This window comes from Fusarium subglutinans, assembly GCF_013396075.1.
Source record: "Fusarium subglutinans strain NRRL 66333 chromosome Unknown NRRL66333_c0000060, whole genome shotgun sequence".
Classification (NCBI taxonomy): domain Eukaryota; kingdom Fungi; phylum Ascomycota; class Sordariomycetes; order Hypocreales; family Nectriaceae; genus Fusarium; species Fusarium subglutinans.
Genome location: NW_023502123.1, coordinates 46,608 through 70,550, shown reverse-complemented (window position 1 = coordinate 70,550; position 23,943 = coordinate 46,608). Strand labels below are relative to the sequence as shown.

The 23,943-nt window shown below is 49.1% G+C and overlaps 14 protein-coding genes across 14 annotated transcripts; 5 read left to right on the top strand and 9 right to left on the bottom strand.

Moving 5' to 3' along the window:
• Positions 1-3: 3 nt before the first annotated feature.
• Positions 4-612, top strand: FSUBG_5934 (ribosomal S21; the record flags this gene model as incomplete). Its single annotated transcript, XM_036684084.1, has 1 exon — positions 4-612. One exon carries the CDS (start codon positions 4-6, stop codon positions 610-612), a length of 609 nt encoding a protein of 202 aa, XP_036538507.1.
• Positions 613-681: 69 nt separating this feature from the next.
• On the bottom strand, positions 682-2,951 carry FSUBG_5933 (uncharacterized protein; the record flags this gene model as incomplete). The annotated part of the gene is made up of 2 exons (XM_036684083.1): positions 682-2,601; positions 2,646-2,951. 2 exons carry the CDS (start codon positions 2,949-2,951, stop codon positions 682-684), a joined length of 2,226 nt encoding a protein of 741 aa, XP_036538506.1.
• Positions 2,952-3,204: 253 nt separating this feature from the next.
• FSUBG_5932 (uncharacterized protein) lies at positions 3,205-3,948 on the bottom strand (the record flags this gene model as incomplete). Its single annotated transcript, XM_036684082.1, has 1 exon — positions 3,205-3,948. The coding sequence occupies one exon, from the start codon at positions 3,946-3,948 to the stop codon at positions 3,205-3,207; it is 744 nt and encodes a 247-aa protein (XP_036538505.1).
• Positions 3,949-4,849: 901 nt separating this feature from the next.
• On the bottom strand, positions 4,850-5,971 carry FSUBG_5931 (uncharacterized protein; the record flags this gene model as incomplete). Its single annotated transcript, XM_036684081.1, has 1 exon — positions 4,850-5,971. The coding sequence occupies one exon, from the start codon at positions 5,969-5,971 to the stop codon at positions 4,850-4,852; it is 1,122 nt and encodes a 373-aa protein (XP_036538504.1).
• A 1,134-nt stretch (positions 5,972-7,105) lies between these two features.
• FSUBG_5930 (uncharacterized protein) lies at positions 7,106-7,699 on the top strand (the record flags this gene model as incomplete). Its single annotated transcript, XM_036684080.1, has 3 exons — positions 7,106-7,153; positions 7,208-7,430; positions 7,491-7,699. 3 exons carry the CDS (start codon positions 7,106-7,108, stop codon positions 7,697-7,699), a joined length of 480 nt encoding a protein of 159 aa, XP_036538503.1.
• A 581-nt stretch (positions 7,700-8,280) lies between these two features.
• Positions 8,281-8,805, bottom strand: FSUBG_5929 (uncharacterized protein; the record flags this gene model as incomplete). Its single annotated transcript, XM_036684078.1, has 1 exon — positions 8,281-8,805. The coding sequence occupies one exon, from the start codon at positions 8,803-8,805 to the stop codon at positions 8,281-8,283; it is 525 nt and encodes a 174-aa protein (XP_036538502.1).
• A 507-nt stretch (positions 8,806-9,312) lies between these two features.
• On the bottom strand, positions 9,313-10,862 carry FSUBG_5928 (uncharacterized protein; the record flags this gene model as incomplete). The annotated part of the gene is made up of 2 exons (XM_036684077.1): positions 9,313-9,778; positions 9,844-10,862. 2 exons carry the CDS (start codon positions 10,860-10,862, stop codon positions 9,313-9,315), a joined length of 1,485 nt encoding a protein of 494 aa, XP_036538501.1.
• A 1,034-nt stretch (positions 10,863-11,896) lies between these two features.
• Positions 11,897-13,021, bottom strand: FSUBG_5927 (uncharacterized protein; the record flags this gene model as incomplete). The annotated part of the gene is made up of 1 exon (XM_036684076.1): positions 11,897-13,021. The coding sequence occupies one exon, from the start codon at positions 13,019-13,021 to the stop codon at positions 11,897-11,899; it is 1,125 nt and encodes a 374-aa protein (XP_036538500.1).
• An 863-nt stretch (positions 13,022-13,884) lies between these two features.
• Positions 13,885-14,208, bottom strand: FSUBG_5926 (uncharacterized protein; the record flags this gene model as incomplete). The annotated part of the gene is made up of 2 exons (XM_036684075.1): positions 13,885-14,094; positions 14,155-14,208. The coding sequence occupies 2 exons, from the start codon at positions 14,206-14,208 to the stop codon at positions 13,885-13,887; spliced, it is 264 nt and encodes an 87-aa protein (XP_036538499.1).
• Positions 14,209-14,565: 357 nt separating this feature from the next.
• Positions 14,566-15,452, top strand: FSUBG_5925 (uncharacterized protein; the record flags this gene model as incomplete). The annotated part of the gene is made up of 3 exons (XM_036684074.1): positions 14,566-14,625; positions 14,688-15,121; positions 15,398-15,452. The coding sequence occupies 3 exons, from the start codon at positions 14,566-14,568 to the stop codon at positions 15,450-15,452; spliced, it is 549 nt and encodes a 182-aa protein (XP_036538498.1).
• A 2,023-nt stretch (positions 15,453-17,475) lies between these two features.
• On the top strand, positions 17,476-18,303 carry FSUBG_5924 (uncharacterized protein; the record flags this gene model as incomplete). Its single annotated transcript, XM_036684073.1, has 1 exon — positions 17,476-18,303. The coding sequence occupies one exon, from the start codon at positions 17,476-17,478 to the stop codon at positions 18,301-18,303; it is 828 nt and encodes a 275-aa protein (XP_036538497.1).
• A 704-nt stretch (positions 18,304-19,007) lies between these two features.
• On the bottom strand, positions 19,008-19,421 carry FSUBG_5923 (uncharacterized protein; the record flags this gene model as incomplete). The annotated part of the gene is made up of 1 exon (XM_036684072.1): positions 19,008-19,421. The coding sequence occupies one exon, from the start codon at positions 19,419-19,421 to the stop codon at positions 19,008-19,010; it is 414 nt and encodes a 137-aa protein (XP_036538496.1).
• A 361-nt stretch (positions 19,422-19,782) lies between these two features.
• FSUBG_5922 (uncharacterized protein) lies at positions 19,783-20,746 on the top strand (the record flags this gene model as incomplete). The annotated part of the gene is made up of 3 exons (XM_036684071.1): positions 19,783-20,392; positions 20,447-20,680; positions 20,736-20,746. 3 exons carry the CDS (start codon positions 19,783-19,785, stop codon positions 20,744-20,746), a joined length of 855 nt encoding a protein of 284 aa, XP_036538495.1.
• A 620-nt stretch (positions 20,747-21,366) lies between these two features.
• On the bottom strand, positions 21,367-23,313 carry FSUBG_5921 (uncharacterized protein; the record flags this gene model as incomplete). Its single annotated transcript, XM_036684070.1, has 2 exons — positions 21,367-22,397; positions 22,542-23,313. 2 exons carry the CDS (start codon positions 23,311-23,313, stop codon positions 21,367-21,369), a joined length of 1,803 nt encoding a protein of 600 aa, XP_036538494.1.
• Between the last annotated feature and the right edge of the window lie 630 nt (positions 23,314-23,943).

Below are 23,943 nucleotides of genomic sequence, written 5' to 3'. Positions count from 1 at the left end.
AGGATGGGCAGCTCGATGCTGTCGAGAGTAGCTATACCTTCAACATGTCTCGCCAAGCGGACATTCACAACCTCGCTCGCCTTCCGAGCAGGTCCCAAAATTCCTACCGATGACGAAGCACCTCCAGCCGTCGCTCCTCTAGCTCGATCGAATCCCCTCGTCGGCAATCTTCCTCCTTCACCACCTCCCGCCGGCTCTTTCACTGAATCTTCCACCGTATCAAAGCCCAGCCACGCCTATGATGCTTCGAAACCCTTCAGTCTGGACATTGCATCCATCATTGCCAACAAATCCAGCCAATACGGCGCTGAACTTGACTCGGATCCAATCGCTCGACCTCAAATTCGCGCTAAACCCGTCACTGGTCGTACAGTCTTCATCAAGGACCGAGTAACCAAGACCACCGGTCCCACGCCTATGGTTGCTCTTCGAGTTCTCAACAGAATCATCCGAGAGGACCAGGTCAAGAATAAATTCCACAGCCAAAAGTTCCATGAGCGAAAGGGTCTTAAGAAGAAGAGACTAAGGAGTCAGCGATGGCGATCACGATTCAAGCATGGTTTCAAGGCGACTGTCAGCAGAGTTTTGGAGCTTAAGAAGCAGGGCTGGTAGAGTGTAAAAGCACGGTGTACATTATATGAGAGCATGTAAACTATGACTAAGGAGAATTCATTATCGTGACTACATGTATTCGTCGTCATCCCAATCCCTGGTCGGGCTTGGCAGAGGGCTGGCCTTGATTTTCGGTCGTGATCTGAAGACAGCCTCCATATCCTCTTGAGCCATCAGTTCATCGGTGATGATGGTCATGTCTTCCTCCTCCACCTTGGGAAAGTAACTTCCCTCCTTCTTAGGGGGCGCCTTGGTCTTCCGCATAGAGCGTCGCCTGTCCAACTGGGCCTTTTGTCTCGCCTTGTCGAAACCAGCCATGCTCTTCCGGGTCCGAGCAATGAGATCAAATTCCTCGTCAACTGATGTTTGACCGGGGTCCTCTGCAGAAACAGGTTCTGCGGACGTTGGTGGGGATATATCGATGTCTTCATTATCGGGGTCGAACGCTCCACGAGCCATGGTCAGGCGAGTTCGTTCAGCAAGTGAAAGAGTATGTCGAGGCTTGGGTCGTCGTTTGACGGGAGAAGGAGAAGCCATATCCATAGATTCGAGGATCTGATCTGCCATTTCTTGGGTGGGGGAAGGTCTCGCCGGCATCAATTCTGGAGATTCTTGTAGTGGCAGAGGTGACGGAGGAGGAGACGGTTGAGGCGATATATGAGGTGACAGCTCGGGTGAGACATCGTACTCAGGTCGCGGAGAGGCCGCGACAGGTTCATCCTCAGGTTCGGGTGAGCTAGTCCGTTCGACTGACGAGGCACGAAGAATGCGAGCTTCGTCCTCAGATGGCTTGCGCAACTTTCTGGTACGCGAGGAAATCGAAGCAAAAGAGTCATCCGTATGAGCCAGCTTAGGGCGCACTGGGAGCCTTCGTGACTTGTCGAGCTTCGACTTGAAAGACTGAATCGGGGTTTCAGTAAACCCGTCCTCGTCTTCAAGCTCGCTGATCGCCTCCTCTTCTTCATCTTGTGGTTCGGGGGCCGGGGCATTGATGGCCGGTGTATTCTGAGAAGAGGGGCGCTGCAAAAAGTCAAGAGCTGAAGACTTTTGAGGTTTTGTGCTCTGCAACTCCTGGCTCAGATTGGACACAAGATCCTCGTACTCATTGAGGAGCTTCGGTTTGCCGAAAGTTGCCTTCTTAGGGCTACCACTTCCAAGATGAAGTGCCTCGTGAGCACCAAAGCCAAAGTCGATGCCGTTCTCCTTTTCCTTTTGCTTGACCTTGGAGGGGGATGGTTTGGGTTGATCAGCGGACAATCTGTTGCGAAAGGTTTGCCACTTTTGAAGTCGTTCCCTCTGAACACGTACTCGAGTATCGAGCTGTTCTAGTAAACCTGTTGAGTGCTCCTCAAGTTCTCCAAGTCGACCTTGTTGGACTCTTCTCCACACGCGATCAAAGGGCATGCCCAGAAGTCCGTCCTTCTTAATGCTGGCATCTCCGTAAAGTAGCGTCTCCATCCATCGCTCATTGCCAGACCAGTTGTTTCGAAGTGTCCGCCACATTTCTCGTCTAGCATCTTCAGAGATCGTCTTGCCTCCCTCGAGGGCATCAAGTGCTTCTTTTCTTCTGGCAATGCCCTTCTCCTTGACATTCAAAAGGTCGGCAAAGTCGCGGAACCTTGAGCTTGCGGCTACCTTGCTGTTGAGAATGCGACTGATCGCAACCTTGTGCGCCAAAACCATGGTGTTGAGATCTGTGTTGTCGCTCTTGTATCCCCGGTCCTCGAGCGCAAGTCCGAGCGCAAGTGCTGTATGTTCACCGCTTGTTGCGACCTCTTGGGCAATGACATGTTTGAGAACAGCAGACGAAAATGCTGCGAGAACTTCTTCGAGTCGTTCCCCTCGACATTCATCCAGCATTGTCTTTCGTACGATAGCATCTCGTCCGAGGACACCATTCTTCTTTGCTTGCTCAAGAGCTCGTAGCAGGGCGGCTCGCAGATTGACCGATTGCGTTTGGTCAAGAGGAGGGAAGAACGGTTTGAGTTTCTACCAATGTCAGCTTGCTTCACACATTTTATTTGCTGTCTTACCTTTTTTGTTTCATCGGGATCCCATAGCGCAAAGAGTTGGAAGAGCGCCCATTCAACGCAGTGTACCCTCTTCTTTAGGCCCTGCGCACTGGAACCGCCGCTCGCAAATGTTTGGGCCTTAATACCGGGCCAATCCTCGTGTTGATCGAGGTCCAAAAGATTCAAATTGGTCAAAAATATCGACAGCGCTGGAGGTCCATGGTGAGCGTGAGGACTTGGCGCCGTCGCTGGTGCATGTTGAGTAGATTTGTTGGTGAAGCCGGCCACTAGGCGGGCTGACCGCGTACGAGGCTGAACTGTAGCCATGGTGGCATGTTGAAAGAAAGTGTTTCGAAAGTGAGAGAGCCGTTTATGTAGTTTTTCGGCAGATATGCTGATACCACCTGAAAAGGCGGAGTGTAAATAAGGTAAGGCAGGCTGATGGTAGAGTAAACAAATCGGAAGACGGCAGAGTTGGTGGAGGTGGAGGTTGGAGGGGCTCAACGGCAACTGGGCCCTGTCCTGACGGTTTGTGGGGCCGGCGCTACCCTGCACCGAGCGACGACCTCACCCTTCAAGTTCATCGTGTTGATGAAACTGACGGCTTGAACCGCTGAAATATCATTTGATAAGGGGGAGTGGCTTGGGATTTGCACATCATGACTTTACACTTTTCCCCGTGAGTAGGGCATTCTTTCTGGACGTCATAGGAATTCAGCCAAGTGAGCTCTTTTGTTCCTTGCTCGCAGATCTCCAGAAAGCAGTACCAAGTGCCCGGCTCCCCAAAAAAGATGAAATCCAGGAGATTGTTGATGTGCTCCTCTTCTCCCGAAGCGACAAGCGGTTTGAAATTTTCCATGACTTGGGTGTGACTTGTTGCAGGTATTCTGATCTCATAGTTGTGTTTCTGGACCAACTTGAGAGCATTCTTTTGCCGAGTTTCGTCATTTGTCGCTTCAGCGACAGCCACTCGCAATGATTCCATCTCTTCTCTCATCTCTTGTCTTTCCTGGTCTTCTCTCGCCAAGTCCTCTCTTCTCTTCTCATCTCTTCTCGCCTCCTCTCTTGCCTGTTCCTGTGCCTTTTTGAGTTCATCATTCTCGGCTTTGAGAGCATCTTTCGCTTCATTTGCAGCGGAAGCAGCGTTCTGAGCTTCCTCCAAAGCCTGCTTCAATCGACCGACCTCGTCCGTTAGAGCCTTGTTCTCATCCTTCAGAATCGTTATCCGTACTGCGTCCTTATTCTCTGGCGGAACGCCCTCATCGACTCTTGGGCGTTCACTAGGGTGTTCGGTGTCTTCGATGCGCGGAGGTGCGGAAGACATGATCGTGTGTCCGGTAATGCTTAGAATCTGTGAGAGCCTGTATTGTTACTCCAAAGGCGAAGGGGGAAAGAAAGAAAGTGAGAAGTTGATTGGAGTCGAAAGAAAAATGAGGCGACGGTTGTGTTTGAATCAGAGATTGGCGAGCGGATGGAGAGCTGAGTTAACTGTCGCCTACGGAGACCATGACACTGTTGACAGCTGCCAAGCGGATGCACTGTTATTGAAGGAAAGACCCTATACAAGCCCAACTTCCATAGAACTACCTACCTAGTAAGTAAAAGTTCGCCATGCAAATTCTGCGCCTGGTATTGGCATAAATATCTGCTTTTGCATGGAGACTTTGCAAGACCCGACGCGATGTCAACCGTGTTGCATCAGTACTCATCGCTCAGCTACGCGAAGCCTCATTAGTCGGTAAGGCACATCAGCTACAAGTCAATTTATTTATCCTAATATCACTTCAAATAATAGATGAGATAAAGCATGTCTGATTTAGATTTGCTCGCCAGCGCGAGCAGTGCAAGTCTCCGACTTTCAACCCCTGAACTGGCTCATCCGGATACCCCGTTCCTGTTCATCATGGGTTAGAAGCTTTTGCCACCTCCAATGCAAGGTGTTCACATTCACAATATGGCATTACTATACTTGTAATTTCATTTCAGCGTATATGATATGTCCCTTGTATTGCTGTCCCCTAATATTCACCTTGAGAATTACCTGTTCCATCACACCGCACCTGAACTCCCAATAACAGCTGACAAGAGAAATATGATAGATGTAGTCGTGATGTAAATTACCGTCTTTTGTGCTTTCCTGTTCATATGTGTTCGTGAACAAGCCGGGTCTGCAAGAGGTTAGTAAAATAACCAGCAGTTCCACAAACCTCTCAACTTCACACCCATCAAACGAAAGTGTAGTTCACCTCCGCCGAATCAAGCTGAGTATCGTTGAAGTAGGGCCCAGTTTCATCCTCAGATTCCTCATCCTGCTCAACAAAGACAATTTCAACAGTATCCGGATCTTCATCATCCTCTTCCTCTTGCACAATAAACACAATTTCATTAGCCCAAAAGCCATCGCCCGCATGAGTAACCATAGGCACGTAATCTGCAGACCTATTGGGAAAACGACTCTCCGGTTCCTCCTCCTCGGGAATGGTATTGAGTCTTCGAGGGGACTCCTCAATCTCAACATCATCTTCTTGAAAAGCATAGTCCTCAAAGGAATGTTCGTGGTCCTCGGGAGCTTCAGTGGAGTAGAAGTAGAGTTCAGAGCAACACCGGCACTCCAGGACATGTTCCAAGTTCATCTCGTCATCCGATGGATTAGTGCAAGATTCCTCGAGCCGAACATCTTGAGATTCCTCCTCGTCAAACTCATCCTCTTCAAGCTCATTTTCTTCAATTTGACCCTGCTCGTAGTCGTCAAACTTGCGCTTTCGCGGTCCCCGGTGGTTGTCTTCCATGTGAGAGGGCCTTCGAGGGACCTCTCTATACGCGTTAGAGACATTATCGTCCCCCGAGGAGCCACCAGCGTCGGAACTCTCTTCACTTGACTCCTCAAAGCAGGACTCGGAGACATCAGCCTCATAGTCATCCTCACGCCAACAGCCGCTGAAACCCTCAAAGTCCTCGGCAGGGAGAAACGGACACTCAAAGGTGAACTCATGAAACGAGCTCTCGTACTTCACATCGCCCTCATCCATCTCAACCTCGCCGTTACCGACAAAACGGTATCCGGGAAGGTACCCGTTTAACTTAGATAATGCCTCTGAATCCCGTCGAGGGGCTGGGACCGGGGAAAGGCGGCCATATACGAAGTTTTTGTCGAGGCCCTCTTCCTCAACATCGCAGAGACCACCAATCTCAACAACTGGCGGTCCGTTCATCTTCATGTCTCGGTTCCCTGAAAAGTGTGCGCCCGAGTAACAGTGATCCCACTCGATGGGGGATGTAGTTTCCCGAGTCATGGGGGGCTCGGAGGTGGTGGTTGCATAAGAGACTGTGATGCTAGGCACAGTCATTCTGAAAAGAGAATATGAATGTTAGAAAGGGTTTAGAAGTCGGAAATGCTTTTTGTAGCGATGTTGAAGCGGTGATTGTTTGTGGAGAGGGTAGTGTTTTTGACTGAGGGTTGGTCGATTGTGCGGATGTTGGAATGGCTCTGATCTGGGCTTACTGGGAGAGTTATATACATACATGCGAGAGAGTATAACGCTAGCAACTGAATTAAACAGTAGAATAATCTGTTCTCATGTTGCTTCAGGGAGAAGCTGATGTTCAGTACTCACTTCAACCAACAAAGGTGGAGTTATCGCGACCCTGTAAGAAAACAGTTGTTCATCTGACCACAACTTATGAACACGTGCTTCTAGTCAATAAACTTCCCAGGAAAGAATTGGAAGAAAAGAATTAACAACGAGAACATGGTCCTGATAGATATTGGCAGTCATCTTGTTCAGTCTATGGGCTGATTGTCACGCTGAACATTGCTGCTTCTCAATCTTGGGCCACGATCATACAGTAAAAGGCGATGGCCTAGTGACTGTCTAAAGCTATTTCGATATAGGAGCAATCGTTGCGGTACGATATTAGAGCTTGTAGTCATATCACCTAGAATATTGTGTTTCAGCAAGGTAGAAAGAATAGGATGGTTTGTCTGATGTCGCTCGCTCTATTCCATAATACGTATGTTGCCTCATGTACATGTAAGAAAGTTGGCATAAAACCCCTGAATTTATATCATAATAATAAAGCAGTCTTAAAGTCTGCTAAGTTTATGTAAAGCTCGCCTAGGTAAGTCTGTCCACAATTTAGTAGGTTAGAGGGACTAAGTTTTCTTGTTTTCTTACCCCTATTCTGTCTCAACGAATGGAATTAGGTACCTTAGGCATGAATTCACTGTCTGTATGCTCTTTCGTTTAGAACAGATTTCTTGAGATCCTTATGGAAGGGGATGATCATGAGACAACTGACCCATCTGTCATCACCCATTCGCACCTCCTCCGTTGCGCGCATCTATTTCCACCGCATCTCTTTTATGATCTCGGCACTTCCATTCTCCATTCTCCATTCTCCAGACTTTAGACTTCAGCCTTCAGACTTTGCTCTTCACAACTCATCGACATTAATACGTCAACATCACACTCTTCTCCAAAATGATGCCAACTGATTCAGAGATGCCAGACTCTCGGGTGAGGGTCGACGTAAGTTTGGAAGATATCTTCATGGGGGCTTAGCAGAGAACTAACTATTTCCAGCTCCCGGACGTCGACTTTTTGTTACTGCCTTGGGAATACCTGGACCAGCCGCCCGAGGACGCTCAAAGTTCAGCAGCCGAAACCGAAACGGAGGGAAAGCAAGAATCACATGAGACTGAAACCGACGCCGAGAAACACGCCGAGCCTTCTGAAGAGGCACAACCCCAGAGCATCCCTGATACAGCCAAGATCAAAGCGTGTCCGGTCTACACTCGGTGTAGATGTATGCCGGAGTCTGTACCGTGGAGGCCATCGAATTATTACATTTTGCGTTTTCACCCAGCCTTGGGATATTCTGTGGACTTGTTCGGCGAAATCACTAGCATGCATGACACAGCCTCTATTGAAGAAGCCTTTCTCGTTGATCATGGAATACATGATGTATTGCCGGATTTTAACCGCAACATATATAAACATTCTCACTACTTCTACTGTTATCGGGCTGTTGTTACTGAAGGGTTCCATGGTAATGATGCTGCCCAAATTTGGTAGGATGCTGCAGGGCAACTGCGATGCCGTTGCCACCCAGCTGATAATTGCTCTTGCTCCTGGCTCACCAGGATGTTCCGGTCTATTCCCACTGAGTCTTTTCATCGTGGACTCATATTAGAGTCGAGATTCTGCAGTTCCTGCGATCTCGAGGCCACTCAATACGCCTCCTCCAGCTGGTTTCAGGATTACTGCTTGTAGGGGGGAAAATACTTGGTACCTCTAACCTAAGTTGGGGATAGACTTGGGCAAAATTTGCATAACTTAGCAGGCCTTCAGGCCAGAAACTTAATAGACCTTCAAGTCAGTCATTTTTAGGTCAGAAGTTTTATCGCCCGTATACAAGCTGTGGTCGACTGTCCCCTTTCCACGTCGACCACAAGCAATCTGTGCTCAACGAAATGGAATTGTCAGATTCCTACGGTACATAAGACATTTCTTCATATAACCCCTAATGTGAAACCGTGAACACCACAAAGCTCCAATCCTTAGCAAAATTCCCAACTCCTTAACCAAAGCCCAGATTGTCTCCCTCCCTGTCCTTCCTTTCCTCAACTGCTTCCCCATTACCGTCCTCTCTAGGTTCACAGAGCTCCATACATTTTCCGAAAGCGTAGTCTTCGGGTTCGGGCAGACTCCTTGTTAACAGCTCCCAATTTGGCCTTCAAGTCTTCCACCTCCTTTTCAAGACACATGGTAGAATCTCTCCAATACTTCAACACACGGGCCTTCACCTTGATAATTCTATTGAGTTTCTTGATTTCATCGGACATTTCTTGTAGGCTCTCTGGACGCGGGCTTTTCAGGCTTTCCTCCATATCAGAATCATCACTGGATTCTTTTGCCCCGTTGTCTGTATGGGTTCTTGCAGAGCGGGAATGCTCGTCGAGATTGGTCGACTGGTCGTTGATGGGCCGCATGATTCTATCTGGTGTCAGTAGCTGCGTTCCAGGCTCGACTTCATTTGATGGTTGTGAGAGACTGCATCTTTGCAGACTAGAAATAGTCTCGATGAGGTTGCCATGGTGCTCCATTTGTTGGGTGCTGGCCTTGCGGATCTTCCGGGGAGCATCGTCCACAGAGTCGCTGGGCAAGCGGCGTTTAGGCATTTTTCCGTGTAGTAGACTGTTAAATGATGAGTGTCCCCAAGTGAGTGCTGAGTGGGTAGGTAGGTGGTATGTGTTTATAGAAGTAAGTAGTTCAGATTCTGGGAGAACATAGGATTGGTATTTATACATGGAGATTTAATTCAATGTCTTGTGGATGAAGTCACTTATATATTTCCTTTCAAGCATGAAACCTTGGTTTGCAAGTTTTGGCCTTTCATGCACATACACTGCGCGGGTCTTTGAAAGACTACTGGCACCATTGACAACAGATAATTCACATAAATGCGCAGCTAGTGATAGGGAAGAATATTCGTGAAAGGGGATACGGTGAAAAATTATCCGCAATCGTTTCCCATGTTAGACTTAGACCAGACTGCGATACTAAAGTGTTTATTATAGTCTGCTGTATCATGCATACCGGGTGTTATGGGCTCAATATAATAAAAGAGATCTCGGCCCCAAACACCACCTCCAGCATCGTTTCGACAATCACTTTCCAATATTGACTTATAGAAACTCCTTGGCATTGCCTCCCTCCTCCGGCCCCATACCAAAGACCAGCAGGTAAGAATGACCTCCTTTCGAAGACAAGGAATGGATTGGTGGGGTTTGTGTTGCGCTTTCAATCTGCATGACCGGAATTCCACCGTCATCGTAGATTCGCATGTAGTCCCTCTCGTGAATTGTGTCTCTCATTCGCACAACAGAAATCAAAGAGAAAGGACAGGAGGATCCGTTATAGACGGCTGCCCTCTCATCGGGTACAACCAAGTCGAATTCTAATAGATCACTGAAGGGTTTGGGGTTTTCGGCATGCGAATGATAAAGAACGCGAGCGAAGTCAGGTTCTTTGAGGACCAAGAAGTCCTTGGTCTTTTGAAGTGCGCAATGCTGATCGGCCGCACGTTGAAGTGACAAGTTGGGGTTTTGACGACAGTCATATTCGATGAGACTGGCAATAGCTCGCTGTCGTCTGGCTTCCACCGGAGAAACCTTGGGTGATTACATTGGTATAGCAACCAATTATCCGAAGACCACAGGGTCTTGTTCATGAGATCGCTGTTGCAGCAATCCTCGAATGTGAGCGTGCCAGAGATACGATCCTTGAGGTGCTCGAGCACTCCTCTCTTGAGAGCAATGCGATGGCTTGTCAACTCTTCGTCGACTTCACGGGGAAAGAATGCCTGCCAGGCATAGGTCAACAGAGCATTTCCCTCTTCTCTCTGTTCCGAGCTTTTGTTGTTGAAAAGGGCGTTGGTGTGTCGGATGAGGTTAACTAAGCAGTCAACACCACTAGTCTCAAAGGATGGGATGTCAAGGTTGAGCGAAGGATGTGCGCGAAGACGATAAGAGAGTTCGAGCTTAGTCTGCGTAAAGCTCAGCGTCTTCCGAAGATCCTCTCTATCCATGATCGGGAGTTGCGCTGGGGTGTGAGGGAGTTCAGCGTTGGGTCGAGGGTGGGATGGAATGTTTTCTTGACCACTGACAGACATAGGAGTGACGATATTGCCATGAGCTGGTGCAGTCGGAGAGCTGGATTCCTTAGCCTTTTGGAGAGCCGCGGTCTCCCTAGCCCTTTTAAGAGCCTCGGCAGCATTCTCTTCCTCCTCCTTACCAATCAAGGGACCGTTGAGATCGTACTCTGATTTGAGTGATGCGAACGCGGCAGATAACCCCTCTCCCTCTTCAACCTTGGGACTCTTGAATGGCCAGGGGGGTATCTCCTCCTCGGGCAGCACACCGAACCAGGAAGCCCAGAAAAGCCTGTCGACGTTCCATTCGAACGACGAGGTTGGGATCCGTTTGGTCTGGTGCTTTTCGATCAGCCTTTGGGCAATTGTTCTTTGGGCCGTTGCATGAAGCTCGTCCTTCTCGGCTTCGAACTCTTTGCGACAGCGGTACCAGTTGCAAAAGGCATACATGTACTGACGCCTTTGCATCAGGGACGGCTGCGGTCCAGGGAACTCCTTCTCAAACTTCCCCAAGAAGAACCTTGATGTGAGCGCGACGTGTTGTTTGACGATATCATCATATGTTGATGGCTGTTTTGACGCCATATTCGCGGTAGTGATGGTGATGTGATGATAGTCAAAGAAAGGGCTCTCAAAACTCTCGATTTTGTTTTGGTACGACTCCACTCCTTCTAAGGCCCTTGAAAGTTCCTTTCAGCGCGTGCGTAAGTGGTTGTCTGAATCAGCGCCCCTTCTCTGTCAGTGCTGGCACTGTCAAAAGCCAGAATTCGACATCTAATAGAAACAAGGGGCAGTTCTCCACGGGATCAATATCTTGGAATTGAAGAAAATAATGCTTTCAGTACTGTCTGGATGCTGAATTAGACCGTGGAGCTCACTTATCTCTGAGTAGTTCAAAGAAGGGACATCCATATCAACAGGATCAAATATCCATCAGCCACTAGTCAATATGTAATAGTACAATTAGGAAATGTTCATATTGCTTTCACGGTTTGAGGTGGGCAAGGGAGACCAGTTCAATCATTAAACATTGCATTTGGAAAGAAAAGTCTTTATACCCTAACACGCAAAGTCCGCCAGCCTCCCGTATCGTGCGTACCAATGTTTGTTCACACGCTTGTCCGGTTTCCTTAGCCACTCCAAGCAACTTCTGGAGTCCAAGGCAACAAAGTTTCGTTCGTCATCGCCAAAATATTCTCGTATAGTTTGTTGCTTCGGCTCGTTCTGGACGCCCCTGCTCTATAGTTGTAGTAGTCTAGAGAAAAAGGAGGTTGACGATAGTTGTTCGTTCCCGTTGGCCGATGTACTGTCCATACAGGTATTTGTGTTCTTTTGTTCTTTTGTTGATAGTCTTCCAACCAAAAAGGCTAGTCGATGATGTATTCATGAGTATGTAGAATATCCTGTACTCTGACAATATTCCTCGCACAAATGAAAGGCGCTGAGACAGTATGTCTCGATATCTTGTCAGCACAATCCCTTTCTCCCCTTTCATGGTCACTATCCTATTGTAGGTGTCAGTCATGGTGTTTCCATGTAACACTCTGTAAACTCACCCTTTCCCCTCCAAAGAGCGTCTCTCCTCTGGTATCCCACCGCTTCTATTACCAATGAGTATTTCAGTCTTCAGTTGTCCATATATCAGAAGGCTTCTGCAGAGGTGTGCCCAGGAGGATTTTATGAGGCCCTTGGCCGCTGCTGCCAGCTCCTGCCTCAGTAGGTGCTGTTTTGTTAGGAGTATCGCCAGTCTCTGCCACAACTGGATTGTCCCTTGTAACATCTTTCATAGTGATGTCGACTTCAATTTCAGAGTGGCTCTTGCAAACTCTAAAACTCCAAGTCTCGTTGCTTTCGCTGTATTTGCAGCGACAATTAATTTCCTCAATGTTGAGGTGATTGAAGAGGGGTTCCAGAGTTGTGAATAAGTCTTTTGGAGTTGGAGGCCAAACTTCCCGAGAGTCAGCCGACGGACCCTGGTGTGTGTCGGCCTTTCGTTTTTTCCCCCTATTCTCGCTGCCCTTTTCACCATTGCCATTGTTGTAGCTTGAATCTTGTGTCTGGTAGGGCTGGGAGAGGGGGTTTGGGAGCTGAGAGTGCTGGTAGAGCTGGTAGAGCTGGGAGTATCGGGACAAGAGGTTTGAGAGCTGAGAGACCTCGTGGGGCTGTAAGGGCTGGGGATGTTGGGGGGGAGGCGTTGGGGGTCGCCATTGCACCGCGGAGAATTGGGGCGGGAGGTTGAAAGGCCCATATGGGACAGGCTGATTCGAATCAGGTTGCACGGAAGGGGGAGGTGGAGGCTTGTTTGGGGCCATTCGAATCGGACGATAACGACGTCGCGAATTTCCATCACTGGCATTGCCAACAGCTTGAGGCGAAGGTGGAGGTGGAGGCCCACAGTGATCAGCTGGGGGCCTGTTCAGGGCCTTTCGAATCGGAGGTAGACGAACTCGTGAATTTCCATCACTGGCATTGCCAACAGCTTGAGGCGAAGGTGGAGGTAGAGGCCCATAGTGATCAGTCGGTGGGCGGTTCATGGCATTACCGGGAGCTTGAGCTTGAGCTTGAGGTGGAGGTGGAGGAGGAGGCGGAGGCGGAGGACCTTGCAAATGTTCACCACCATGTTGACCACCGGAATGAGAGCCATCATGATCTCCAAGGCCATCGTTTCCAGCAAGTCCACCTCTGTTACCATCACGGGGGCAGTGTTGCGACTCTTCAGCACCTGTAGACTGTTGCGATGCCATTTCTGGGTACTTGCTGATATTGCGAGAAAGTGTTGATGTTTGATGTCGAGGAAGAGATGCGAGAAAGTTTTCATGTTTTGGATGAAGAGATGCGAGGCGGTGAAAATGGGATAGCAAATCTGAAAGACCAAGGTAAGGTATCTCTGTCTGTAGGCAACCAGACTCTCATGTTGTTGCTGACACTGGGGAGGAGCTGACAGGTGGAAAGTCACTTCCAGCAGGTACAGCTGACCGCTAAAACAACTGACATTGGAAGGGGTATTGGATAAAGATCAAGTTAGCAATGTGCCCTCAAGATTTGTGAAGGCAGGCACTGATACTATGAAACGGTTGTCACGCATGCTCTTGTCCGTGTCTAAGGGGTCAGCAGCACATTCTCATCAACAAGTGAAGCACCATCAACCGAATAACGTACTTTCAAATTTCAGACCACATTCAAATTGAACTCGAGGTAAAATAGATGCTCTAAATGTGCCCAAAATCATACGGTTGCTAACCCAACCCTTCTCTCCCCTCCCATCCCTGACCCTTTCACATACGATACCCAAGACCTCATGGCTGGCGTCGCATTTTGATCAGTCCGTTTTCCCTTGTCATCCAGGTACAATCTCCTTCTCCATGTATAGAGCAATAAGGTGTTCGCCCCCTTTCGTCCATAAGACAGCCAACCGTCTTTCCTTCACCCAGTGACTGAAGACAAAACGACAGCTCGGGAAAGGTGACTGAATCTCCAGCAAAACTTAGCAGTGCAGCTCGTCGCGTATTATCCTCGAGAACGGTGCACAGGAGGGCAAGGTCGTTTATGCTGAGGTCGTCGTCTTTGATATCAAGTGGCAAGTCAATGGCGGCTAAGGCGAGGCGCTCTAGTCGGCGAGAAAAGGGATTGCCTCGTTTCTCTTCTGGCTGAGGAGGTTCGAGCTTTTCGACTTGTTCTTTGGGTCCCTTGGTGATAGATTCGAGACGAGCTGTGGCGCGAAGAGCATTGTTCTCTGCTTTAGACGTGCGATCATGGTGAACAACTCTCGAAGGTCGCGCTTAGACTGCTCGGAAAAGGAGGTCTCTTCAAAATTTGCCTGTCTATTCGTCAGTTCCAGGATCATGGATAAGGAAGGTCCCTTGCCAAGAGTACTTACTGTCCCAGAGCTACTGCTCTTTATGGCATGTTTGGCGTTCGATTCACCCGCCATCGTGTATGCGTTCTGATCGACGACACAAGATGTTGAACACAGGGGAATGAACCATGCAAACAAAGTTGAGGGGACAGTTATAATACGAAGTTTTTGAGACCCGATTTAATATGCGGTCGGTTTTGCAGTGCTTGCCAACCTTGGCTGAGATGTTTGAGAACTGTCAGTCACTGCCACTTCCACTACCCAGGCAGGTAGGTACCTTCCATCTCTGCCTGACACTGAACCGCAATCGCTCCTCGGCTCTTGCCGTAAAACTTCAGTCATATCTTTCTCCTTCCGCCGACCCCTTGCAACTTCAAATTTCAGCGTTCGTTAATATCAAGAAACCTCTTCTTCTAATACCGAGCGTAAAGCATGGATTTGGGAACCCCTACTTCCCGCGAGGGCATTCAAAGCCCTTTTGCCGACAAAAATGTTACTTTACGATAACCCTACGAATACTGTCAAGGGTGTGAGCTGTTACTAACATATTTCAGGAACAAGAGTCCCTTCGCAAGCAGCTGGAAGAGGCGCAGCGACGTCTACGCGAGGCCGAACACACCATCACAGGACTAAGAGCCGCACAGGATGTTATTAGGGACCACAGCACAGATCTCAAGAAGGAGAGCAACCGTCTACGCGAAGAGTTGGCTGTGCTCCGATCTCAGAACCCACAGACTGGCAACACCGGCAATGAAGCGAACGCAGGCCTCACCGTGACTCTGCGCCCAGAGGACGTCAAGAACCTGCAAGAGTGTGTCCGGGAAATCAAACACGAATCCAAAGAGATCCGTCAACAAACCATTGAACTCCGCGACTGCATGCTCAGCAATCAAGAGGGGTTTAGTCGAAAGCGACGCCACACAGCTTCAGATACCGGCAGAAATGAAGAAGAGAGCCCAGTTATGCAATTTCTCAACTCGTGTAAACTGTACGACAACCAAACAAACCGTTGCTCCATTGAATTTCGCGGCGCACTCAAACCCTTCATCGAAGACTTGAGTCGTGCATATGTATCAAAGTCGTCATTGCCTCACGAAAAGATAAGGCGAAATTTAGCAGACTTCGTTTACTCCAGAAACAAACCTGGATGGCATTGCCTTCGAGATGTCTGTGAGAAAGGCAGGCTCTCTACTGTGGTTCAAATTGTTTCTGTTTGCCCGCTTCATGACACCAGCTGCGAGTTTCTTATCTTACGGATTCAAAGCAATTTTGGTCACCTCAGTTTCATGTCATGGGGGGACCTCGGAAAGTCCACTTAGTGACAGAATAGCCCAGTTCGCCCATCGCCACGTCTAGAGGGGGATATTAGTTCGGGTTCTACAATCGCTGGGACAACGGAGACAGCAAGATCACTCGAGATACCACAAAATAGCAGTCAAAATTCCATCATTTCAGCTCATTGTGCTTCTCGTCTTCTGCACCGTGAGGTTCCATCTCAGCCGTCGACCTTGTACAAAGGCTTGAGGACAACGTAATCACTCATGAATCTACAATGGTGGGGATTTCGCTGAAGAAAATGAACAGCTGATCGTGACACCTTTATGCAGGTCAATGGCGGTTGATCCCCTAAGATCCTCTTTGGTAACGCACCCTCTCAATGCTTATGTCCATCCTTGAGGGGACTGGTTCAGGTCGTGGCAAGGCATAAGCAAGGCTCAGATTTGCCAAAATACTCTTTCTGACCTGAAGCTATTATATTTTATTCAAAGTCGAATCGCTAGTCGCTGTGTGGTAGATCGCTGTGGTTAATCTCAAGTGTCTCCAGCCCCTCCTGAAGTTTGTCTTTCTTTATGCCCGATAAACCTCATTTCCATAGGCCCAGTCGCGGAGCTCAACTCTCTTTGCTTCTTCAATAAAAGCGGACAAAGTGTTCCCGAGATTTATTTATCGGCCTTTGTTCGGCACCCTGGGCTTCGAAGTCATGAGCTGTTCTTGTTTTCTTGATGGCTGAGGCTGGGTTTCTGAGATCGGCCCAGAACTTGTCGGTTGCTCAGCTCAGACCGATTGTTGCCAGAACACAACAACCTAGCGCATCTCTCTTTGTGGTGGGGTTATTCTTTAATGGCGTCTGTTCCAAAGAGTGGTCGGTCAGTTGAGTGTCGTCATTTTGGACATGGTGGTTCAGGAGTTGCTGTACGTACCTTCATCTGCATTGACAGGAATGCTATCTTCGTCGTCGGTGGGGCAGTCATCGGCAGGGCAGTCATCGTCTGAATCCCGTGAAGATGACCCCCTTTGGCCTCAGTTAGCTGCTTGTTCCAAGGGGTTGAGATGACCATCGTACAGTGCTTCTTCTTTATCCTCCTTCATCTAATAGGAGGCATCTGTGTTGAATCAGCAGAAAGTCAAGACAGCTTATCTCATATTACTACGTTTGTCTCTGCTTTTGGTACGGGAACGAGTTTGTGATCTTTCACGTTTATTGGGTCGAGACATTGCTAAATTTGGAGTTGTGGCGGTGGACAGTTCGTGGGCAAGAAGAGCTTTCTTAGGTTCTCGTCGAGTGGCTCTGGTATGTGGTGATTTATAAATTATGAGGTCTGATTATACAAGGGGTTCCAATAGATGAGTTCACGAAAGAAGTGTTACCATGGATGGATGGAAGATGGGTGGAATCAAAGTCCAGTTGATATTGAATTGATGGCCAAAAACTTACTCTTGCCTTCGGGGATTTCAACAGAAGGTCCTCTGCAGTCGTTGGCGGCGACAGGCAGCTTAAAACCTTGCAGAGTCACCATCCAGTCTTTCCCTAGGTAGTACCTAAGGTAGGTACCTAACCCAACAGGATTTTCCTGTTTCCAGTCTTCATTCCCTCCAGCCCCTCACTTTCCTTTATCCTTTTCACAAGGTTGCTTCCTCCACGCCAACTTGGAAGGGGTGTTAATCGTGCTGATCCCGATATCGAAACTGCCATCCTCGCCCTCAAGCTCCACATTCGACTTGCAACTACCAACACTGTGCTGGTACTCATATGCCACTTCCATTCCATACAATCACGCGAAGCGACTTTTCTGCAACACTCGCCATGTCTTCGTACTCTGGCAGCCGTGAAGAGGGACGTGATCCAGGAGAATGTGGATTACAGTACTCCAGCTACGGTGACGATAACTTAGCTCCTCGTAAGTGTTTACCTGCTTTGCACTTACCTTGGTTGCTCATTATCCCACAGAATGGGACTCAAACATAGATACTCCCGAATGGGTTGATGAAGCTCCCTCGCGCTCTTACACCAACGATCGAGGTCCCGCATAGGAGCAGGATTCTCGTCAAATTGAAACCGTAATGGCCGAAAACGCAGACCTTCGACGAGATCTCCACCGTGCACAGAGGACCAGCCTCCGGCTTCTTGACGCGCAAAAGGAATCGACTGAGCGCATCCGCGAACTCCAAGACAACAACTACGGCCTGGAGGAAGAAGTCGCAAATATGCGTGCCCAACTTGCGTTTGTCACTGGCACCATCATTAACAAAATCCAAGACAAGGTCGACGCTGCGACATTTGCAGGCTCCACCGTACGCGCTCTTAGACAACAAATCACTGATCAAACCGAAACCATCGAGAATTTGAAGATCCAAAAGAGAAAGGCAGTCACAGAGCTCGCTCAACTTCAACTCCAGAGAAAGAAGAAGAAAACGTCCTCCTCCAACAAAGCAAAATCAGAGAAGGGGAAGTCTGGGAACCATAGCGCACCTTCCGATGCCAATACAGCGTTTAGCCCCTCTCTGATCACTGCCCCTGGTCAGGCCCAATCTCTTATACCCTCGGCCCAAGATTTGGCTGAGAAATATTTGGTTGAAGATGTTATACGCGATCGCGTGATTCGTGATGTGCATCTCACTTCAGGAGTCGAAGCCCAATTGCAAAAAGCTCTACTGAAAACCAGTGCGGGGAGAAACTTGCGTGGCTTCATTGATCGAGGCAAGACTGGTTTATACTATTGCTTTCACGAGGTTTGCGAGAAGGGGCCTGATGCTTCTGTTGAGCTGCACTTGGCCGACTCTAGATGTCAGCTCGGAGGTGACAAATGCAGCTTCCTGATGAAGGTGGTGGGGATCGGTTCTCACAGAAAGGTTCAGATCTACAATGCTGCCGTGGGTACTGCGGCTTGAATCAGTGTGTCTTTGTCATGTCGGGGGCGGGCGGTGGAGTTCCGAAAATGTGGATCTAACGCACCGACAGACACCGGACCTGAACCCCACTATGCCGGAAGATAATTGACCTCACTTGTTGAACTTGAAGGTTTTGCTATTGATCAAAGCCGCCACAAAATCCTACATATAAATTACATTAAGTGATATGAAAAATGAGAGTAATCTAGTGCCTGGAATCTGTTACATGCTAGTATTTGGGGGAACAGCCAAGCTTGCCGTAGCTCGATCTATCTAACATGCCGAGAGATAGCTATCCAATTCAGGCCACACATGGTATCCAAGCGGTGCGCAAAGGTGACAACCACACGGAGCATATAACACGAATTTATGTTTACAAGAGATGCCATCCAGGATAGACCACGGTTCCGCAGACTTCGTCAAATGTAGCCACTTCATCACAAGCCTAGACCAAAACTGGCCAGCCAATGCAGCGCTCGAGAAAGACCGCGATCTGTCGAAGAGACATTTGTCTCTGCGTCGTGAGTGCCGCTGTTATTCCCGGTAGTTAATTCTTAGCGATATCTCGGACTGTTGTGGGCGTTCTGAGGGGGCGATGGATGAAGCAGCGGGAGCTTTCATTGAAGGTAAAGAATACGGGCTCGTGATGTGTCCAAGGCCACAAAGGCTTGGGCTCAACGTCTTCAACTACAAGGAGGAAATGATTAGTAAGAGGTGAGCTTGTTTGAAGAGTGATCGAGGGACTCACGCCAGAGACGCCAATATTCTTCGTCGATGAGATAAAGCAAGTGATCAGTCTCTGCCTCTGTCCAATCTGTTGCTTGGATCATCGGGAGAGCCCTCATAATTCTCGCCCGAGCTTGGGTTTGTACTACCACTTGCAGCGCTGGGCCATCGTGCCGTGCCCAAGCCAGATAGGCGTCGACATACTCTGTTCCTCGAGAGCTTGTGGGGTTATCGCCCGGCCAAGGCTCCGAGAAGGCTTTGAGCTTCACAGTGGCTATAGGAGGGACATATTCGAGGTGATGGACTGCATTATCCTTGCTGAGCTCTTCTGTGGACGCTGTAATGCCGTCAGAAAGGGAGTCGGGCCAACTACAGTTTGTAGGCGAGGACATTGTCAAGCTGGAGGTTGGCACGAAGGACCAAGTTGGTAATTGAGAATAGAAGGAGAGACATTTCGAAGAGTTGGAGATGCATTTATGACGAAAACTGTCAATGTTTTGATAAGTGACAGTGGATTTTGGCAAGCTAAGGTTAGTAGGTTACCCTTAGGTACCTTGCGGGCAGGTGCAGAAGCACCTGGCGCCTTCCGTTTGCCGAGCTGTTGTTTGCCGCCCACATCAACCAAATTTCATCCGCCTCTAGTCAGCTTCACCTCCGTTCCCGTTCCCCACCAAACACGCGCTTCTGTCTTCTGCCTTCTTCCTCATTCACCTCAATCCTCATCCGCACCATATCAGGTGCTTTCCCTTCACGATGCCCAAGTCTGATCCTCCTCCTCGTCAGAGCAACTTCCGATCTAATCCGTACGGAACTTGGATCTCTCCCGGCTTTACTAGCCAAAGCAACTATTACCCAAGTCCCACCTCCTCTCGCTTTGACGACCCGCCTTTCGGTATGCAGCCGCGCGCATGGGGCCCTCCGTCTTTGGGCTCTCCCGAGGGCTATGATGTGATCATCCCTCCTCCTGAGTTGACCCGTGACCAGCGCGTGGTCCCCGCTCCTCCGCCTCCTCCATGCGGCTCTGAGACTACTGAGAAACGCTCTCAAGGTGGTCTTTTTGGGGATCCTCCGACCTCTGTCGCGGCAGAGAAGCCAGGAACCCAAGAGTTCCAACCTGTGCCAGACTTCAAACCTGCTCAGGAATCCAAGCCCGCTCAGGAATCCAAGCCCGCTCAGGAATTCAAGCTCGCTCAGGAATTCAAGTCCTCTCAGGAACTCAAGCCCGCCAAGGAGTTCCGGTCCCCGCAGACCCAGCCGGTCCCGAGGCAGAAGCAGCCTCTGAAGCGAGTTGACAGCATGGTTCTTCAGGCTGTGACTCGCAACAGCCGTCGGGGCAAGGAGATCCCCGACCTACGTGTCATTAGTAACAGCTATGGAGGTGGCACTCAGTGAAACGTCTACAGCAAAGTGCCCTCAGTTGCCAAGGCGATCTCCTTCAATGTCGATGATGAGGAAGCGCTGCTCAAGGCTTATCGCCACGTCAAGGTGATGAACCCTTCCGCTCCTGTTGGAGGCATCATGTTCAGCATCGGCGCAAGGGGCGACGCCAGTCAGGTTGACACCATCAGCTGGGACTCTTTCACTGGTCGTTCTGGTCTTGGCAGGAGCTTCTCCATGAACTTGAATGGTGACAAGGTCGAGGTCTTTCGCCGTAAGTCTGCTTCTGCGATGTGCCCCTGATTCTGTCACATACTAAAGATTGATAGCCCGACGCTAAACAGTGCGTCCCCACCTCTACATCATGTCTAGTATCATGTCCAATTTCATGTATCTGCACAGACGTTGAGTTGGAAAATGCAAAGGCTACGACCGAACATATGAAACAGTATACGGGGGGCAAATGGCACGCATTTTGATGAAAAGAGTCAACATTCGTGAGATAGCGAAGTAACATGGGCTGGAGGGCTTCTTGCTAGGAATAAAATTCTGCTGTTGTGGCAATATTGATCCCTTCTGGACTTGTGCCGTGAAAGAGAAAGCTGCCTAGATTATGATAGAAGATCACCAAAATACATTGATTACTTTTATCGAATTGATTATCATTTCAACATTCTATGAATCCCCAATCACCATCGACTTCATGGTAAATATGCCGAATAATCCCTTCAAGGTGGAACAGAAGAATGATAAGTGACAACAAAACAATGGTCCAAGAAAAGCTCTAAGAACTAGCTTCATTACTGGCGCAGAAGCAGGCACCTAAGACACAGTTCAAAATACCTAGCACTTTAGACGAAGTAAAATTGCCGACAGAGACAGACTTTTCTTTCTGGTTTCTTTTTGGGCCCTGGAGCCTATCGCTGTCTTCGGAAGCAAATTACTTAATAGGTATAGCATTCATCTCCTTTCATAACCAGAGCCAGACCGAGCTCCCCATTTATTTCCTCCCTGTCTCTGCGACGCAGATGAATAAGATTGGCCGTAGTACGCACGACGGCGCTGGAACTGCTTCTTCGTCTCGAACTTACGCTTCCGAACCTGGTATCTGGCCTGGTCCCTCTTTCTTGGATGGCCACCTGCAGCCTGAGGAATATCGGGGTCGTGTTCAAGTTGTTCCTCCATCATCTCTTCGTCAGATAACTCAGTTGATATAATTTCCCCGTCTTCAGAACCACCCATGCGTGGCTCTTGTGCAGGATCTGGGTCAGGCTGTGTGATGAAGGGGTTCGGGAGGGTCGACTGGGCTCTGTTGGGCTGATTCGTGAGAAACGCCTGGAATGGATTAAGCTGGTCCCTGTGATCAGCCATAGTCCGGGTTAAGTCACCAGCGTCGGGGTCGAATGACCGCCGGATAGGAGGGCTCTCTATTTTGAAATGTCCCACGTTCTGAGGATTCTTAGGATAGTCAACCAAAACTGCATTGTTGGGCAGAAATTTGTTGTTGGATGGGACTCCCTGTCCATCGGTCTGGCGATATAACGTATCGCTTTGGATGGCAGGCAGGTTCACTGCAGCATTGCAGAGCTTGCTCCTCTCAAGCTTCATCCAAACCCATTTGTATTCCTCCAATAGCTCCTCCAGCCCCGAGGGGTAACTTATCGAGATTTGACTGGCGCAGTATTGTAGATGATGGACATCACAAGAGATACTCAACCCCCAATCGTTCAAACGGTCCAAGGCGCTGATCAAGACATCCAGGTCTCCAGTACGAACGAGCATAACGTCGGTTGATGTCGGTGCTGCGCGCAACCCAGCATGATCAGCTACTAATGCCAGAAGCTTGGCGTGGGGTGTCTTAATGAAACCAGCAGCTTTAGATCGTTCTTGATGTAAGCGAAAGCACTCTAGTACTGGAGAGACTGAGAGGTCGCCACAGCCGAGGTGGCTCAAGATGCGGGCCTCTTTGGCAGAGAACCCTTCACCGTTGTCTGTCCGGCAAATGACTGTCCATCTGACAATGATAGGGATGAATCGGTACGCATTTGTCTCCTAGAACAAAGGGTGTGTCATGATTCTCTGAAGCTTGTCGCAGAAGTGGGACGTCCACAAGGGGTTGCGCTTCATCTGCCCACCATGCATAAAGCTATCGTTACCACTATTGTCGAACTCGAAGTCGTGATACATGGATAACAGGGACAGAGGATCCATGTTGCAGAGATGAAAGGATGTCTCGAAGACGGAGGAAAGATAGGTGCCGCGATCGGGCAAGCGCTGTATTGCAGCCTTAACTAAACCACTCTCCCAAGATGCGTCTAACTCATTTTCTTGAGTCTGGCTCCAGGTGTGAGAATCGATAAGTTTCGCTAGCTCATATTGATCCTCTTCCTTCATTCTTTCTCTGCTAATGGGAACAGATTGCCTGTTCTTCTCCCTGGTAAGATTGACTGAGTTTCGATAACTCTTGATAAATTCCGCGACAGCTTGGCTCTCATGTGTGTCGGGCGAGATCAAAGCATCCTCACTACCAATCTGTGATGTGTTCGTAGGTCGATATGGAGGGTCTCCGTAATTGCTGGGAACGTACTCATCACCCATCCAACTTTGGTGGCTGTCCTTTTCATCACCCAGTGCTTGTGGTGGCGATGGAAATCGCGTCTGCGGTCGACGGGCAGCATTTTCGGCGGCAATAGTCTTCTTATTCTTTGACCCTCGTGGCCTCCCTCTGCCCCTGCGTATGGGAGGTTCTTGTGGCCGATTATGAGTAGGAACGCTATCGTTCACGAGATTGATTGGAAGAGATTGGCTCCCATCTCCGACCTCTGCTTTAGCGCGCTGGTTCTGGGGAGTTACAGGTAACTCCCCGCCTTGCGAACTTTCGCCCAGCGGCGGATGACTTTCATCCATTGTTTTTCTTTTTCGTAGTGATCGTGTTTGATCTGTCTGTGCGTGCTGTTATGAGATTCAGGGACTGTTGGTGGTGAGGTTGTGAAAGGAAATTCGAAGAGAGGCCCACCCACGAGGCGGCTTTACCAGACTCTGGCCTAGCCTCAGGGGCCGTGCTGTGGTATGAATGTAGCACAAACCCCAATTTTAGGGAGAGGCTCCTTTGGAACTCGAGTTAGCCGCTGTCACCAGCCAAAGCGGAAATGAGAACCCTGGAAACCCATCCTGGCCGTCCACGGTAGTGTCAACTCGGAAGGGTACTGTCGGATGGGGGATAGTATACGCTGGAATTGTTTCCACAGCCGTTTGGTCACCAGAATGGTGAGAGTGTTTGATTGCAGTCCGATTGGTTAACTTATTTAGGCACAACAAAGCAAACGGTCGTTGAACTCTTAACAGGAAACTAGTAGAACAAAGGAAGAAAGGCTGATGGTACATGTTTATTACCCAGCATCAATACGCATGGCAAGATTGACAAACATGAGTATGTGAGATCCTTCTATTCCCGCTTTATGTTCTCACACGTTTGAGATGCTGATGTGACCCAAAAGACTATAGTTACAGTTGTCTGTCTGGCTTGTAGCCTGCTTG